At 37.3% G+C, this 16,253-nt stretch overlaps 2 protein-coding genes across 4 annotated transcripts; one reads left to right on the top strand and one right to left on the bottom strand.

Annotated features, from left to right (window-relative positions):
* The first annotated feature begins 67 nt into the window (after positions 1–67).
* ksr (kinase suppressor of ras) lies at positions 68–6,870 on the top strand. Its single transcript, XM_014355997.2, has 18 exons — positions 68–130; positions 229–295; positions 1,237–1,652; positions 2,828–2,968; positions 3,043–3,190; positions 3,260–3,520; positions 3,598–3,757; positions 3,823–3,998; positions 4,092–4,361; positions 4,462–4,595; positions 4,789–4,915; positions 5,007–5,212; positions 5,295–5,471; positions 5,669–5,854; positions 5,933–6,066; positions 6,141–6,278; positions 6,371–6,500; positions 6,576–6,870. The coding sequence occupies exons 1-18, from the start codon at positions 68–70 to the stop codon at positions 6,726–6,728; spliced, it is 3,087 nt and encodes a 1,028-aa protein (XP_014211483.2). The 3' UTR covers positions 6,729–6,870.
* An 8-nt stretch (positions 6,871–6,878) lies between these two features.
* LOC106641543 (lys-63-specific deubiquitinase BRCC36) lies at positions 6,879–9,158 on the bottom strand. Of its 3 annotated transcripts, none has more exons than XM_014356001.2 (7): positions 8,768–9,158; positions 8,518–8,676; positions 8,236–8,440; positions 8,064–8,152; positions 7,886–7,990; positions 7,263–7,365; positions 6,879–7,195 (listed from the first exon to the last, which is right to left on the bottom strand). In XM_014356001.2, exons 2-7 carry the CDS (start codon positions 8,620–8,622, stop codon positions 7,047–7,049), a joined length of 756 nt encoding a protein of 251 aa, XP_014211487.2. In that variant the 5' UTR covers positions 8,623–8,676; positions 8,768–9,158; the 3' UTR covers positions 6,879–7,046. The 3 variants fall into 3 exon arrangements, with proteins under 3 accessions (XP_014211487.2, XP_014211488.2, XP_089453984.1); XM_014356002.2 differs by having other exon boundaries at positions 8,518–8,627; XM_089597858.1 differs by lacking the exon at positions 8,768–9,158 and adding an exon at positions 8,701–8,722 and having other exon boundaries at positions 8,518–8,627.
* Positions 9,159–16,253: the final 7,095 nt, after the last annotated feature.

Raw genomic sequence — 16,253 nt, 5'->3', positions numbered from 1 at the left:
AGTAATATTATTAGTACAACTTTTGAAAATAGTTGAGAAGAAGTGGGTGGGCTAATTCAAGTCAAAGATGCACATAAAATTTGTTCAATTGCAGGAAGCTCACAATTCAAAGTTTATAATTAAAAGACAAGTCTAAAGTTGAAATTTACCGATTTTTAAATTTGTTAATAACTGTTGATGTGCAAATTTGACAGCAATTCACAAAAAACAAAAAAAAATTGTGTTCAGGAGGTCAAAATACCTAGAAAAAATTGTCAGTTGAGTGTAAAGATTGAAGTAAAAAGTAAAACTACTGGTAAGTAAGTAGAGCTGCGCGGTTTGTTGAATAGCATTATAGCAAGCGTCGCGATTCTATCGACTGCCGCGCTGCGTAGAAGTAGGTAAGTTATGTACTTATATATATGCAAGATGCCAAGTAGCGTAATGTAATAACTGTTTAAAGTAAACACTGTTTACTTTACTGTGTAAGTGTAGTACTGCAATTGTAGATTGTAGATTGTAGCGTAGTGCGTAGTGTAGTCGTGTAGTGTTGTAACAGTGACCATGATGTGACCATGATACAGTGACTGTGACTTGGACACTTGTGTCAGATTGTGGGTTGTGGGGCGCGGGGGTGCGTCGTGTGACGGTGTGACTCGTCATGCAGTAAAAGTACTGCAGTGTCGCCGCGACACTGTCGCGTACCATACTACTTAAGTACCATTTACCATACCGTCGTGCGTGCAAAGTTTGGCAAAGTTGCAAACAATTGTCATATAGTAGGTACATAACGTATAAACACGCACTCTGCGACTCCGCGTCCGCGACATAAGCACCAGATACTTAATCAGAAGAATTTAACACGCGTGTGTTTTCTCTACACTCTCGTCTGTACATAAATGTGAACCTATCATTAATTTCCATCAACCCTCCAATCTCCAATCTCTCATCATAAGGCATAAGGCATAATCAAAGGTATACCTATACATCTACATCGTATGTGGTATGTTGTGAGAGATATACTATACTGTATATACGTGCTGTGTAGCCTTCACGCGTGTGCCAAAGAGAAACAAAAATAAGTAGGTACAGGAGGAAGAAACCAGTTATGTTCACGAGGAGGTGGTCCTGGTGCTGGTGTAAACAGATTGCTGTTACACAGAGACCCAGACCCAGCGGCGTTGGCGTTGATCCAGTGACAGTGCCATCATTCGCGGAAGAGGGTTTCTTCGGCTCCATTTGGTAATCACAATACAGGAGCAGCAGCTGAGAGCGTGGCGGTGACGCTAATTCGTGTTTGTCCTCGGACGGGCTCGGGAAATAACAACAACAACGACGACGACGACGATCACGACGCGGACGAGGAGGCGCAGGCGGAGGAGGCGCTGGTCAGGCTGTCTCCGCGGCCTCGAGGGATGGCAGCGGACGGCGGTGGCGCTGGCGGGGGTGGTGGTGGTGGTGGAGGAGGCAGCAGCACCGGAGGAGGTGGCGGTGGTGGAAGTGATAGCGGCGGCAGCAGCAGCAAAGCTGCACCGGAATCGGAGCATGAGATGCGCAAGGCCCTTGAGGACGTGCAGAAGGTGATAGACATTTCGGCAGACCGGCTTGAGGGTCTCAGGACGCGGTGCTTCACCAGTACCGAGCTCACCCAGCAGGAGATCCGTTCTCTTGAGGTTAATGATAACACCACCACTCAATACCATTACAAGTGTAACCACACTCATCATTGTACATTAATAATTTATTTATCTACAATTGTCATCACTCTGTTGTTGTTTCACCAAAATTAGTGCTCTGCTGATCTTTGCATGCTCATGTGTGTCAAAAAACAGTATCAGTGTTTGATGGTGTGTTAGAGATTGATAAAATATACTTCATAACGATTGTTTATATGTATATATAACAAAGCCTGGTCTTACGTACCTGTAAGCGTTACAATTCCTGTGATAAGAATTTAAATCCGTATAGAAAGATAAAAACTAAAATTACATTTTAATTAGATGGTAAGCGATACAGATTTTTTACCTTTCATGCTATGAGCACAATGCTTAAAATTCATTACATAGGATTCTCAAATAATAGCCACTACTTTGATCTAACATTACTTTAAAAGTATTACCTGATTTCATCTACTGTCATTCATTGGTATTTTGATATCGATTTATGGATCGGCCCTTAAAATTTAAATGTTTTTATCATTACCATCTAAGATCTCATCGAGTGCAATAGAGCTTGCAATATTTATATTATCCCTTGAATTATTTGCGTGATGAGTGTAAATTACGAAAGGAATCAATTTTACTGTTGTTTTAACTCAAATTTTGGATTCCCAAAAATCTGTTTTTTTTTTTACAAATGAATCATTATCCATTTTCCCATGAAATATAATTCGGATATTTATGTAAAAATTTTTTTCTTCTGTTATTAACACAGTTTTTTTTTTAAATTGAATTCCAAAGAATATTTATGACTTCTTAATTACTATCACCAAACGTTGTTATCAGCTAAAATCTAAAATGATTTTGTCACTATCTTCTGAAAAAAAAATCGTTTTATTCATAAATGTATAACGATGTTTTTCTACACCTACGTTTAACTATCAAAAAAATTACGTTTTCATCATTTAAGTAACAAGACAAATAATTGGAGTTGGAAACTTTTTTAATCAGAAAGGTTTTTTGTGTTGTGTTAAACGCATTTTTAGCAAAATTATAAACGTGAATTAAAAAAACGATAACATGAGATGACAATCAAGTATTTCTCAATTATAAATTTAGAACTCATTACAATTAATTTTAGAATTACGTTGTAAGACTAATGGAACTGAATTACCGTTTTAATGTTACAGGGAAAACTAATAAAATTATATTCAAAACAACTTGTTACCAAAGAAAAACTTGTCAATGAGTCTTTATCCACGGAGATGGAACAGTTTCCGTCTCTCAAGCAATGGCTGCAAGTTGTAGGTTTAACTCCAGAATCCATACAGGTATATAACACAATTCTTGAATGATAAATGTATCATTTGTGTAAATCTTTTAAATGTTTATTTCATATTTTTAGTTGGTGTGTTCCAAAACCAGTACTTTGGAAGCTTTGAAAGAAAAATCGGAACATGAGTTGGGGTCACTGCTGGGTAAAAACAGTACCCAACACAAAGAAGAGCTGCGCAGATTATGCAGGGCACTTTGTAATCTTCGGTGCTATATGGGTAAGTATTCTTATGCATATTGGAAATATATAACTTGCATGAATGTAACGTTTGTTTTATTTTCTTTAGATGCCCTCGTTCGCGGTGATATAGATAGTGATATGAATTTATACTGGGATTCCTGGAATATACCTAACGTAAAAAGTGGTCCATCTCCTCGGCCCATCCGAACTCGCGTCCCAAGAAGTTCCGTGCCCTCGGAAGACAGCATTCCATACTCTAATAATAAGAATAATAATTTTTACACTCATGCGCTAGGTCAGTCCTCCTCTGTTGTCTCGTTATCGTCCACCAGTCCACCCGTTACTCCTCTCTCGCATAAGGATCAAGGTTGGTTGGCTCAGTTCAAATGGTTGATTTTTCAAGCTTTGAAAACTAAAAAATTATCTGGCATTGAATTATTCCAGCTATAGATACGTTTAAATTTTCTACGACACCACCCATATCTAAACGAAATCAGAATGGACCAGATAATCTCTCTCAATCAGATGTGTTTTCGTTAACAAAGTCAAAGTCTCATGAATCGCAATTAGCAAATCGTCTTGAAAACGGAGAAATAGCTTCAAGGTAGTTTATTTAACTCATACAATTTATAAACTTAAAATTCGATTTTACATTGAATTAATTCCCAGTTTCGTTAGCGATCAACAATCGGCCACTACGGGGCGGAGAACGCGTTTACCTACAGCACCCGGTTCATATGGTATAGGCAGTGATATCGATGGCTCGTTACTCAACAGTAGCAGTCCCATCAAGTCTCCACCTTATTCAAACGTGGAAGGCGACGACAATGCTTTTAGGCCAATCGGTAATTACAAATAATCGTTGAATATTTTTCTAGTTGGGTTTCATTTTTAAACCAAACAAATCAACTGATGACAAACTGTAATTATGCCGCCAGGGACGAGCCTTCAAGTGCCAAAGTCTCCAAGAACGCCGACGATGGGACAAATGACACACACAATCAAGCATCGTTTTACAAAAAATTACACAGTGCTTTCTACTACATGTGACTTTTGTAATAAGCCAATGTATTGGGGTAGAAGTTTGAAGTGCAAAGAGTGTAAATTCAAGTGTCACAAAGAGTGCGAGTCTCACGTACCTGCTTCGTGCTGCTTACCTGCGGAATTGGTAGAAGCGTTCAAAATTCGTTACCTCTCGGACAGTGCGTGTAATGAGTTGCTTTATTTTTCTATATATTTTAATTAACTTTAGAAATAAAAATGTATTAATATGTTTTTGACTCTTAATGTAAATTTTTTTGTTATTAGATGCATCCAGTGTCTCTCCAGTAATGTCTAAAACAGAAACCATGTCGCCGAATCATCACAGCTTAAATTATCATCCTACTCATAGAAAAGATCGAAAATCATCGCATCCATTTCCATTGGTACCATTATTTCAGGTAGACTTTAGTATTTTACACTCAATATTAACTTTATCGTGCAGTCATTTGTTTCAACGCATGGTGAATCGAAACGTTAATTTTTTTTTGTTATGCATAAGTAGCTTGTCAAATGAAAGTCAAAAATGGTTTTTATTTGCTCGAATTAGCATACGGTATTTTTCATATTATTATGACACCATACGCGTTTCAGGGTGCAGATTCTAGTTCAAATACTTCGAGCTGCAACAGCTCAACACCGTCTAGTCCTGCCTTGTTGTTACCTACGAATCCTAGCCAAACTCCCCAGGCAAGCATCAAAGCGCAGTTCCATTTTCCAGGTAAAGTTTTAATTGTATTAGGTCACAGTAAATTCTGTTACTGTATGTCAAATAAATTATTATCTTATTTAATATTGGTATACATATACAGAAGTCGCGCCTAACGGTAAAGGCGTTACTTTGGAAACACATAGACTGGAGAACACGATGTCCAGCGATAGTGACAGAACGGTGAGCAATTCAGGGTCTGGGAGCGTCAGTGCAGATTCAGAAAGGACTCCTGTTCGGGTTGATTCTCAGGATTCGCAAGTGTCGGACGGAGAATCCGGAGATAGCCGATGGCCGAGGCAAAATAGCGTAAGCATTGACACGTCATTGTTAGATAATGATAATGTCAGACCATTGCGATTTTTGATTCATGTTCTGTTTCTTATTTCAGTTATCGATACGCGAATGGGACATTCCATATGACGAACTGAAAATCGGGGAACCTATCGGTAAAGGAAGGTTCGGTACTGTGTACAGAGGCAACTGGCACGGTGATGTAGCTATTAAGGTTTTAAACATGGACTATTATCTTGATGATGATAAAACACTTGAAGCGTTCAAGCTTGAGGTGCGTAATTTTATGTAATGATAGTGCGCTCGGACGGCAAGTTCATAATCTTATCAAAACGTTTGAAATTACGACAGAACAAAAGAAAAAAAAAACAAGTCCTTGTGTCTCACTCACGTATTCTTAAGATTATAAAATTGTCTCACAGATATACTCAGCATCTAGTTATTAGAAAGATGTACATCTTTTTTTTTCAGGTAGCAACATTCCGAAAAACAAGACACGATAATTTAGTATTATTTATGGGAGCTTGTATGAAGCCTCCGCGCTTGGCAATAGTAACTAGTATGAGCAAGGGCATGACTCTTTATACACATATTCATTTGCGTAAGGATAAATTTAGTATGAACAAAACTGCAAATATAGCCCAACAAATTTGTCAGGTATATTTATCAGATAGTGCGATAGGAATTTTTATTATTATACATATAATTATTATAATTTCTGTCATATGTTTTCAGGGAATGGGGTATCTTCATCGTCGTGGAATAGTTCACAAAGATCTCAAAAGCAAGAACTTATTCCTAGAAAATGGAAAAATTGTGATAACTGATTTTGGTTTATTTAGCGTTACTAAACTTTGTTATGGAAACAGGTGCGCCAACGAAAAATTAATTATTTATCTAGGAATTATAGACTTGAAAATACTTGAAACATACATTTTTTTAGGATGGGTGATGGACTGAGCATACCACCTGGTTGGCTATGTTACTTGGCTCCTGAAATCGTTAGACGATTGCGGCCCCAGCAAAATAGGGATCAGGAGGAATTACCATTTACCACTATGTCCGACGTCTACTCGTTTGGGTGGGTTTTTACATTTTATGATTAATTGTATGATTAATTATTAATAACAAGATTGAGAGAAAATAAAAGCAATCCTCATCTACTTTTTATAGCACTGTTTGGTATGAACTGTTATGTGGCGAATGGCCTTTGAAAGGACAACCGCCAGAAGCGATAATTTGGCAAGTGGGCAAAGGAATGAAACAAAGTTTGGCAAATTTACAGGCCTCTCGCGATGTCAAGGTAATGGCAATGAAAACATATGTACATTACAACATAATAACTCAAATTACACTCATTTTAACAACATTTTTTTAGGACATTTTAATGCATTGTTGGTCGTATCGCGCTGATAATCGACCAGAATTTATAAGCCTCCAGGCGTCACTCGAAAAGCTACCTCGTAAAAGGCTAGCACGTAGTCCTTCACATCCGATTCATATTTCTCGTTCTGCGGAGTCAATGTTTTAAATACACTTTAATATTTAAATACGATGCTGTTCTCGTAGTGTATATATGTAGCAATTGTGAGTTATCGCCACCTGATCTTTGTTCATAAAAAAAGTTGAAAACATGAAATTAAATAATTCAACACTTCGTTTATCATTCATCAACGTTTGTCATAACTTTTATTATAAAATACTTTTTGTTCCTTTAAAAAATAATAAGTATTTATTTCTTACGTCTAAAATTATAAATTTATGTTTGTATTCCCAAATTTACAGATACTGCTTACAAACATGTGCAGCATTAAGTAATTAACTTCGAACTCGCGTTTAATTTTAACTTTTACTGATTTTGCAATTCTCTTTCCAAATGCTGAATTTGCTCACGAAGATAATCTATTTTTGTTAAATTAGACTCATACCTTCCGTAAAACGTTTGTACTAATGGCCTGGTGATAATATCGGTAACATGGCCGAGTGCTCGAGTTTGCACTAAAACACATAATTTATTGATTTTTTTTCAATAACAAATTAGTAAATAGTATCAACTAACGATTACCTGCATTATTGTGTATAGAAACAAGAAGGTCGGGATGGTTTCTAGTGCCTTCAGCCATCTCTTCTTCCTCTTGTGCCAAAATTTTAGGTAACTCAGTCATAGTCTGAAAAATAAACATTTGAACTGTAACGAAATTTCGGTTAGTTGAGCTTAAAGAAGTATGGATGTTATATTGTTGCATTGCTCTTAGAAAAATGGGACAAACAATTAAAAAACTATATTTCTATCAGATTATGAGTAACCCAACCACGTAAGTTTCAAAATTTAATATTCCAGTGGTTTGCAGGTACTCATTATTTGCTGAGTATTAACTAATTAGGGTGACAAACGTTTCTTTGTTGGAAGTAGTGTGAGGTGAAGGTCTAGTCAAAATGTTATCAAAGTGTGCACGTGTGTGATTACGCGTCTACTGATGGTCTAGTTTACTTTTAAGATAGCCTACTAATAAGACCTGAAGAAAAGCGCACACATGTGTTGCACAAAAATCAGTTTCAAGAAAACTCAATTTCATTCAATGCGCTTTTACTTCTGAATGCTGTAGTAACTGTTCTGATGTCAGTTTTTTGTACTATCTCAGGATAAAATTACATTATTTTTTTCAAGACAAAAAAAAAATCAACAACCTTTAAACAATTGGCCGATATATCTTTTGTAGGTTTAATAACTAAAGGTATTTCTTTAGATTTCCCATCGTCTGATTGAAAACAAGTTAACGATACTTCTTGTTCCTGCAATGTAAAAAAAACATTACGAAAAATTCACGTGTAAATGAATTAAAATATGTAATTTATCTCAATTCACCTTTGAGCCTTTGTCTTCTGAGAATACTGAAAATATCAGGCCAACAAAACTCGAGTCCATAATCTGATAAATTGCTTGCGTCCCGACATCTAAAGTTACAATTCAATATTTGATGCAGATGGATGGATGTACACTTGCATACAGATATTAAATAAGAAAAGCTATGCATTACCAACGTGGGATGGACAAACTGTGATGTGTGGATGCGAGTGGTACCATCCAACAACCCTCACTCTTTTGTGGAGCTCCTCTGTCAATCGTTCAGCTTCATTTGTAGCTTTCAGCAGCTGATCTGGAGATATTTCTACTCTGTCTTTTTTTTTGTCTGATCGTCTTAAAATTATCGCAGCAGATATGGTAGTAACACCCTCTGCATTCTGCAAAAGTTGGACAACGTAACAGCAGTTTAAACTAATGTTGAAGAGAAAAAAACAACATAATATTACCAACGTACATCACCAATAAGAAGGCCCATCACTTCAAAATTTTCAGTGGACAGTGCATGCTGTAAGCAAACCATGTACACATCTGCTTGTAAACAAACCTTTTTCAAGTGCATTATTACTGTGTGACGGAAAAAAATCAGACGTTAATGTATATTCGTAATTTTGTACTGAAAAACACAATAATCCCGTACTATTTACAATTACGTTTCATCGTACGATGGTTAGTTTCAAATAACGTTATTTAAACACTATACTTACGGAAAAAGAACGAACAAACTTTCGCAAAATGAGTGAACTTAACCTTCAACTATATTTATAGTTTCAGATTTTCATAACACTAGGGCACAACTTTTTCAGCATAATAAACCAGAATAATTCTGAATGTCAACCCGTGCCGTTGGCAATGTGCGAGAGACACAGATACCCACGCTCGATGTTATGTCTTTTTCTACTTGTGCTTCAGCGACGTTCATAAGAACGAGCAGTCTATATTTTTTAAATGTCTATGATAATTACACATGATTCTTCACCACCATATGACCGAAATATTTCGGATCTCCACGAATCATAAGGTTCCTATCTTAATTCTGGAGCGGCTGGCGGCTGGTTAAAATTTTGACCACCCTCGGGCTTCAGCTCTTGGTCTAGTAAGCTCCAGCAGTTAATCTTAGGTTTGTTCATTTATCCACCTTGGAGCGCTCCGACTACTCCGAGGCAGCGCTCGGAGACAAAATATTTTTTCCGAGGATGCAAGGTTTAAGTTGGTAGCACCTTGCATCTCCGATTCCAGTTCCCAAGTCCAAACCGCTCCCATTCTAAAGCGCGAGAATTTGAATTACAATTTATAGACACTTGAAAAAAAAAAAAAATGTATAATCATAGGGAAGCCAGTGCAAATTGCATTAGAGAGCAGTAATGTATAATTTATAAATATATTTGTATTATTACTAATACATAACCTAATATTTGATTTCAATGAGGCTCTTTTACCGTCAAGCTTGAATCAGATGAAATCAGATATATTTATATTGTTACCTACGAGGTTGTATCAAAGTTATTGTTGATTCTGTTAATTTCAAGTAATATTTTTATACTTTGGTGTAAAATATTTTGCCTTTACTCAAAAAAACCCAACTTGTAGCGATTAATTTAAAACTTATGTGTGTTTTATAACCACACTTGTTTTCTTGGATGACAAATGGATTGATTGTACGTTTGTATATTAAAGCATATATATTTTTGTTATCAGTACAACAGTCACTGTACCAAATTATACGAAAAATTAAATAGCACAGCATGAAATTTTTATCAGATGTGAAACAAAAACCAAAATCATAAGTAAAGTGGTGTAAAATTTATTTTAAAAAAATATATACATATATAAATATTAGACTGTTACAGGATACGTATTCATGACAAACTGTATCGATTGTAGAACTTAGATGGTTTTAAAATTTTGCAAAGACTACTTGTGTTACTAAAGATGTACATCATTTTGGAGCAAAAAACAAATTGCACCAAATCTTACATGTAACGATATACTTTTCAAAGAGTCTTACAATACAATTCAATTATATGACATAGAAAATCACATATTCTGTTTTACAAAAAAAAATATATACATATATTAAGTACATCGATCTGTACCGATTTAGTTCTCTTATATTTACATACTATACAAGTCACGCACAACGGGTAAAACATAAAATGTCCATTTTTGGCAACGTGGTCAACAACATTGGGAGACCACTGCCTTGAAAATATCAAAAAAAATCGGATGCTGGGTCGACATTAAATCTACAAAATCCGGCTTATTGATGATATTCTTCGCATTAGTCGCGATAAACCGAATAGCCCTGTGCCTCAACCTGTCGACGTTGTGTCTATCCGCGAGGATCATGTACTCGACAACGTTGTCGGCGCTCACTTTTTTCACGAGTTTGTCCACACACATCTTTTTCAGCTGCTCGATCTGGTACTTGTCCGCCGCGTACAAAAGGTCAACGGCCACGTCACCCAAACCCTTGACCTCCCCGGTGTACATGAACCGCAGCATTTCCCGCAGAGTTTTGTACTCAATGTCATCGACGTGGATGGTGCTCGTCTTCTGCTCCACCATCAAAGTGCGGAACATGCTGGCGAACACCGGACTCTTCACCGCCAGAACGCACCGGTGGGCGTACATCATTTTACCACCAGCCACGACAACCACGTCGCTGAACTGCTCGTTGTCCAGGAGCATCTTGTAGTCGTCGAACGCCTTGGCTTTTTGCCGCAACAGAGCGTACTTCTTCGGGTGTTCGTCCAACTCCTCCCAGTCGCTTCCCGAATCGTCGTCCTCCTCGACATCCGTCGTCAGATAAACGTCGACCTTGTGGAACCAAAACTCCACCATGAACACCTGTGGCCCGGCCCTCGTGTCGAAGCAATCGCACTCCAGCATCGTGGACTCGCTCGACCATTCGGTCCGTGAGAATTGGAAGCTCCGCGTGCCCGTGTTGTTGAGGAACCGCACTTCCACGTCGCCCTCGATTTTTTCCTCGTTTTTCAAATTACAATGCAATATCTGTTCGTATTCCGTTTTTTCGGAAGACTGTGCAAACGGGAACGATTGGGTGGTCAGTTGAAGCTGCCACTTGTAGCCCAGACAAGGGTCCTTGAACACTGGCGACACTACTCTCCCGTTTTGGCTGATGTCGCTCAGGAATACCGTCCACCGGTAGTGCTTCAGTTTCTGACCGATCACGCCGGACGTGCAATCGGTGTCCAAGTTGAATGATGCCATTTTCTTTCTTGTATTGAAATCGCACTGCACAACCAGTCCTTGGTCAACTGTTTGTTTTGGTGTTCTTTGACTGATGCCTTTGCGATGATTTTCAAAAAGTGAATATTCGAGGTGATACTCGTGGAACAGAAAACTATTCTTTGACACCAACTTATTGTGGAGAACGTAAGCTACGACTGATGCCTTTGCAATGATTTTCAACGTACAAATGTAACGAAGTGAAAATGGATATTTATCATCGTTCATTTAGTTGGTCGTTAATAGCCAAGTCGGTCTTGGGATTGGTCAGCTACCTGATAAGCGCTTAATGAATTTGGCCCCGGGGCCTTTCTTTTAGACCTCCGCGTGCGCTTTCGCTATGAGGTGGCGTACAAACTTCATGCCATAAATTACGTCAACTGTTAGTCCGAATTCGCTTCTCGACTTTCTAAGCGTTCATCGACAACTTTCTTCATGGCTATACTGATAAATGCACATACTATGCAATCAGCCCAATCGTTATATAAATATAACCCAAATATAGCCCAATATTTGTCACTACTTAATGCAGTTGCTGGCAGGTATAAAAGGCATCCATTAATACTTAAAATAGTGAAAAGAAGTTTTTAAGTTAATATTTAAAATAAATATTGGTAATAAATTAACGACACAATTTTAATAAATTACATAAACATATTTTTCGGTGTTTAAATGTCTAAATAAAGAGGAGCAGTACAAGTCGTTACTCATCGCTACTTTCGATCCGAGATTACTTAGTATTTAATATTAGGCAGCAACGTAGTGACGTAAAATGAAATGACTCATGGCTTGTTATAGACCACTGACGTTGTTAACACGTAGGAGAAGAAATCGATTTTTAATTTTAATTGTGTTTAACTGTGGTTACATGTAAAACGTATTTCAAGAAAAAAAAATTTCTTAAAAATATTTATGACAAGCCGTTAGAGGGGTTTTTATTAATTGTTGACAGCATCAATTTTATAATTGTAATACATTTATTTTAAATAAGTACAACCTATTTTTTTAAACACACGCACAATTTGGTTTGTGATGTTGTGGCTTGTTAAAAATTCAATGAAAATTATCGACTCACTGATTTGATTTTCTCAGTAAGTTATAAATGGAATATGATACTTTCAAAATCTGCAAACAAAAATGTAATCATGAATTTTATAAATCGAACAATATTGGTAAATACTACGGATGATTTAATTACGGAAATATAAGAAACGAGTGTCAAATGTATTAGGGGACCGCATTTTATTACAATGGGTTTGGCAGCACGCATCATAACTAATACAACACTTTTACGTGAAGAAGTGCTTAGATTTATCCACTCTGTATTACATATGGAACCTTGAAAATTCATACTCTGCAAGATAAAACAACAATCATCACTAAACATTTAACAGGATGGCACTTGCATTTCATAAGAAAAGTATTTAAATTTCATTTAACCATTGCAAACAATAAATTGACAATTTTTTTTTTTTTTTTTTGATTTATTAATTTTTTTCTGAATAGTTCCCCCATGACATAAAAAAAGAAAAAAAAAAAAAAAACTAAATTTATAAAATTTACGACAGAAAAGTAAAACAATTACTTTTTCCTTCATTTTATTTGGAAGAACGAAAAATGCATCCTAACCAGTCAAGAAAGCACATAAACAGAGTAATTAAGAATTATTAATTAATATTTTATCTTTAAGAAGTAGTTTTTAAATTGCAATTCAATAACACGATGTAAAACATATACTAGCCGCTCTATAAACTTCATTCAGTAAATGGCTCTAGGGCTAAACTGCCTAAAGCCTTTATGGTCCTTATAAGCTTGCACATTGGTAAAACTCTAGTTTATATTAATATCTTTTTCCATAAAAACTTTGTAGTGTTTCCTACAAGTAACCAGACCAATCTTTTGTCGACTACTCCATCAGTTGTACCAAGTTTTGCTAAAACAATTGACAAATAAAGGCCGTCAGATTCAATATTCTTGCGAAAAGTTTCAAATATTGGTAAATACAAGATATTCGAAGATAGGCGCATTGGGCTGTTTGCATAGTATGTGCATTTATCAGTATAGCCATGAAGAAAGTTGTCGATGAACGCTTAGAAAGTCGAGAAGCGAATTCGGACTAACAGTTGACGTAATTTATGGCATGAAGTTTGTACGCCACCTCATAGCGAAAGCGCACGCGGAGGTCTAAAAGAAAGGCCCCGGGGCCAAATTCATTAAGCGCTTATCAGGTAGCTGACCAATCCCAAGACCGACTTGGCTATTAACGACCAACTAAATGAACGATGATAAATATCCATTTTCACTTCGTTACATTTGTACGTTGAAAATCATTGCAAAGGCATCAGTCGTAGCTTACGTTCTCCACAATAAGTTAGTGTCAAAGAATAGTTTTCTGTTCCACGAGTATCACCTCGAATATTCACTTTTTGAAAATCATCGCAAAGGCATCAGTCAAAGAATACCAAAACAAACAGTTGACCAAGGACTGGTTGTGCAGTGCGACTTCAATACAAGAAAAAAAATGGCATCATTCAACTTGGACACCGATTGCACGTCCGGCGTGATCGGTCAGAAACTGAAGCACTACCGGTGGACGGTATTCCTGAGCGACATCAGCCAAAACGGGAGAGTAGTGTCGCCAGTGTTCAAGGACCCTTGTCTGGGCTACAAGTGGCAGCTTCAACTGACCACCCAATCGTTCCCGTTTGCACAGTCTTCCGAAAAAACGGAATACGAACAGATATTGCATTGTAATTTGAAAAACGAGGAAAAAATCGAGGGCGACGTGGAAGTGCGGTTCCTCAACAACACGGGCACGCGGAGCTTCCAATTCTCACGGACCGAATGGTCGAGCGAGTCCACGATGCTGGAGTGCGATTGCTTCGACACGAGGGCCGGGCCACAGGTGTTCATGGTGGAGTTTTGGTTCCACAAGGTCGACGTTTATCTGACGACGGATGTCGAGGAGGACGACGATTCGGGAAGCGACTGGGAGGAGTTGGACGAACACCCGAAGAAGTACGCTCTGTTGCGGCAAAAAGCCAAGGCGTTCGACGACTACAAGATGCTCCTGGACAACGAGCAGTTCAGCGACGTGGTTGTCGTGGCTGGTGGTAAAATGATGTACGCCCACCGGTGCGTTCTGGCGGTGAAGAGTCCGGTGTTCGCCAGCATGTTCCGCACTTTGATGGTGGAGCAGAAGACGAGCACCATCCACGTCGATGACATTGAGTACAAAACTCTGCGGGAAATGCTGCGGTTCATGTACACCGGGGAGGTCAAGGGTTTGGGTGACGTGGCCGTTGACCTTTTGTACGCGGCGGACAAGTACCAGATCGAGCAGCTGAAAAAGATGTGTGTGGACAAACTCGTGAAAAAAGTGAGCGCCGACAACGTTGTCGAGTACATGATCCTCGCGGATAGACACAACGTCGACAGGTTGAGGCACAGGGCTATTCGGTTTATCGCGACTAATGCGAAGAATATCATCAATAAGCCGGATTTTGTAGATTTAATGTCGACCCAGCATCCGATTTTTTTTGATATTTTCAAGGCAGTGGTCTCCCAATGTTGTTGACCACGTTGCCAAAAATGGACATTTTATGTTTTACCCGTTGTGCGTGACTTGTATAGTATGTAAATATAAGAGAACTAAATCGGTACAGATCGATGTACTTAATATATGTATATATTTTTTTTTGTAACACAGAATATGTGATTTTCTATGTCATATAATTGAATTGTATTCTTAGACTCTTTGAAAAGTATGTCGTTACATGTAAGATTTGGTGCAATTTGTTTTTTTGCTCCAAAATGATGTACATCTTTAGTAACACAAGTAGTCTTTGCAAAATTTTAAAACCAATTAAGTTCTACAATCGATACAGTTTGTCATGAATACGTATCCTGTAACAGTCTAATATTTATATATGTATATATTTTTTTAAAATAAATTTTACACCACTTTACTTATGATTTTGGTTTTTGTTTCACATCTGATAAAAATTTCATGCTGTGCTATTTAATTTTTTGTATAATTTGGTACAGTGACTGTTGTACTGATAACAAAAATATATATGCTTTAATATACAAACGTACAATCAATCCATTTGTCATCCAAGAAAACAAGTGTGGTTATAAAACACACATAAGTTTTAAATTAATCGCTACAAGTTGGGTTTTTTTGAGTAAAGGCAAAATATTTTACACCAAAGTATAAAAATATTACTTGAAATTAACAGAATCAACAATAACTTTGATACAACCTCGTAGGTAACAATATAAATATATCTGATTTCATCTGATTCAAGCTTGACGGTAAAAGAGCCTCATTGAAATCAAATATTAGGTTATGTATTAGTAATAATACAAATATATTTATAAATTATACATTACTGCTCTCTAATGCAATTTGCACTGGCTTCCCTATGATTATACATTTTTTTTTTTTTCAAGTGTCTATAAATTGTAATTCAAATTCTCGCGCTTTAGAATGGGAGCGGTTTGGACTTGGGAACTGGAATCGGAGATGCAAGGTGCTACCAACTTAAACCTTGCATCCTCGGAAAAAATATTTTGTCTCCGAGCGCTGCTCCGAGGCCTCCGAGCAATCTATAAATGAAGTTCTTTGTCGGGCCTCCAAAACATCTTTATACTATATAGGTATACTCACTTTAACTGCTCAGTGTTTACAAACATCAGTTATAAGCGGTGAGTATACCTATATAGTATAAAGATATTTCGGACAATGCGGAGGCCTCCGAGTGCTCCAAGGTGGATAAATGAAAATGAACAAACCTTTTAAGTATCAAAAATAACTATAATGCGCATGCTCAGTTTAGGGATATCGACAAAAATAAAAATGCTTACTTTTGCGAGATATCGAATGCCTCGATGAGGCCCCTATATATAGCAATTGCGGCAACCAGCAGAATGAAAAGC

Source organism: Copidosoma floridanum, unplaced genomic scaffold (genome assembly GCF_036245765.1).
Source record: "Copidosoma floridanum isolate Cflo_tuat_1 unplaced genomic scaffold, Cflo_Japanese_pri ptg000040l, whole genome shotgun sequence".
Classification (NCBI taxonomy): Eukaryota; Metazoa; Arthropoda; class Insecta; order Hymenoptera; family Encyrtidae; genus Copidosoma; species Copidosoma floridanum.
The sequence above is the reverse complement of the archived record's forward strand: the minus strand, read 5'-3'. Positions and strand labels throughout refer to the sequence as shown.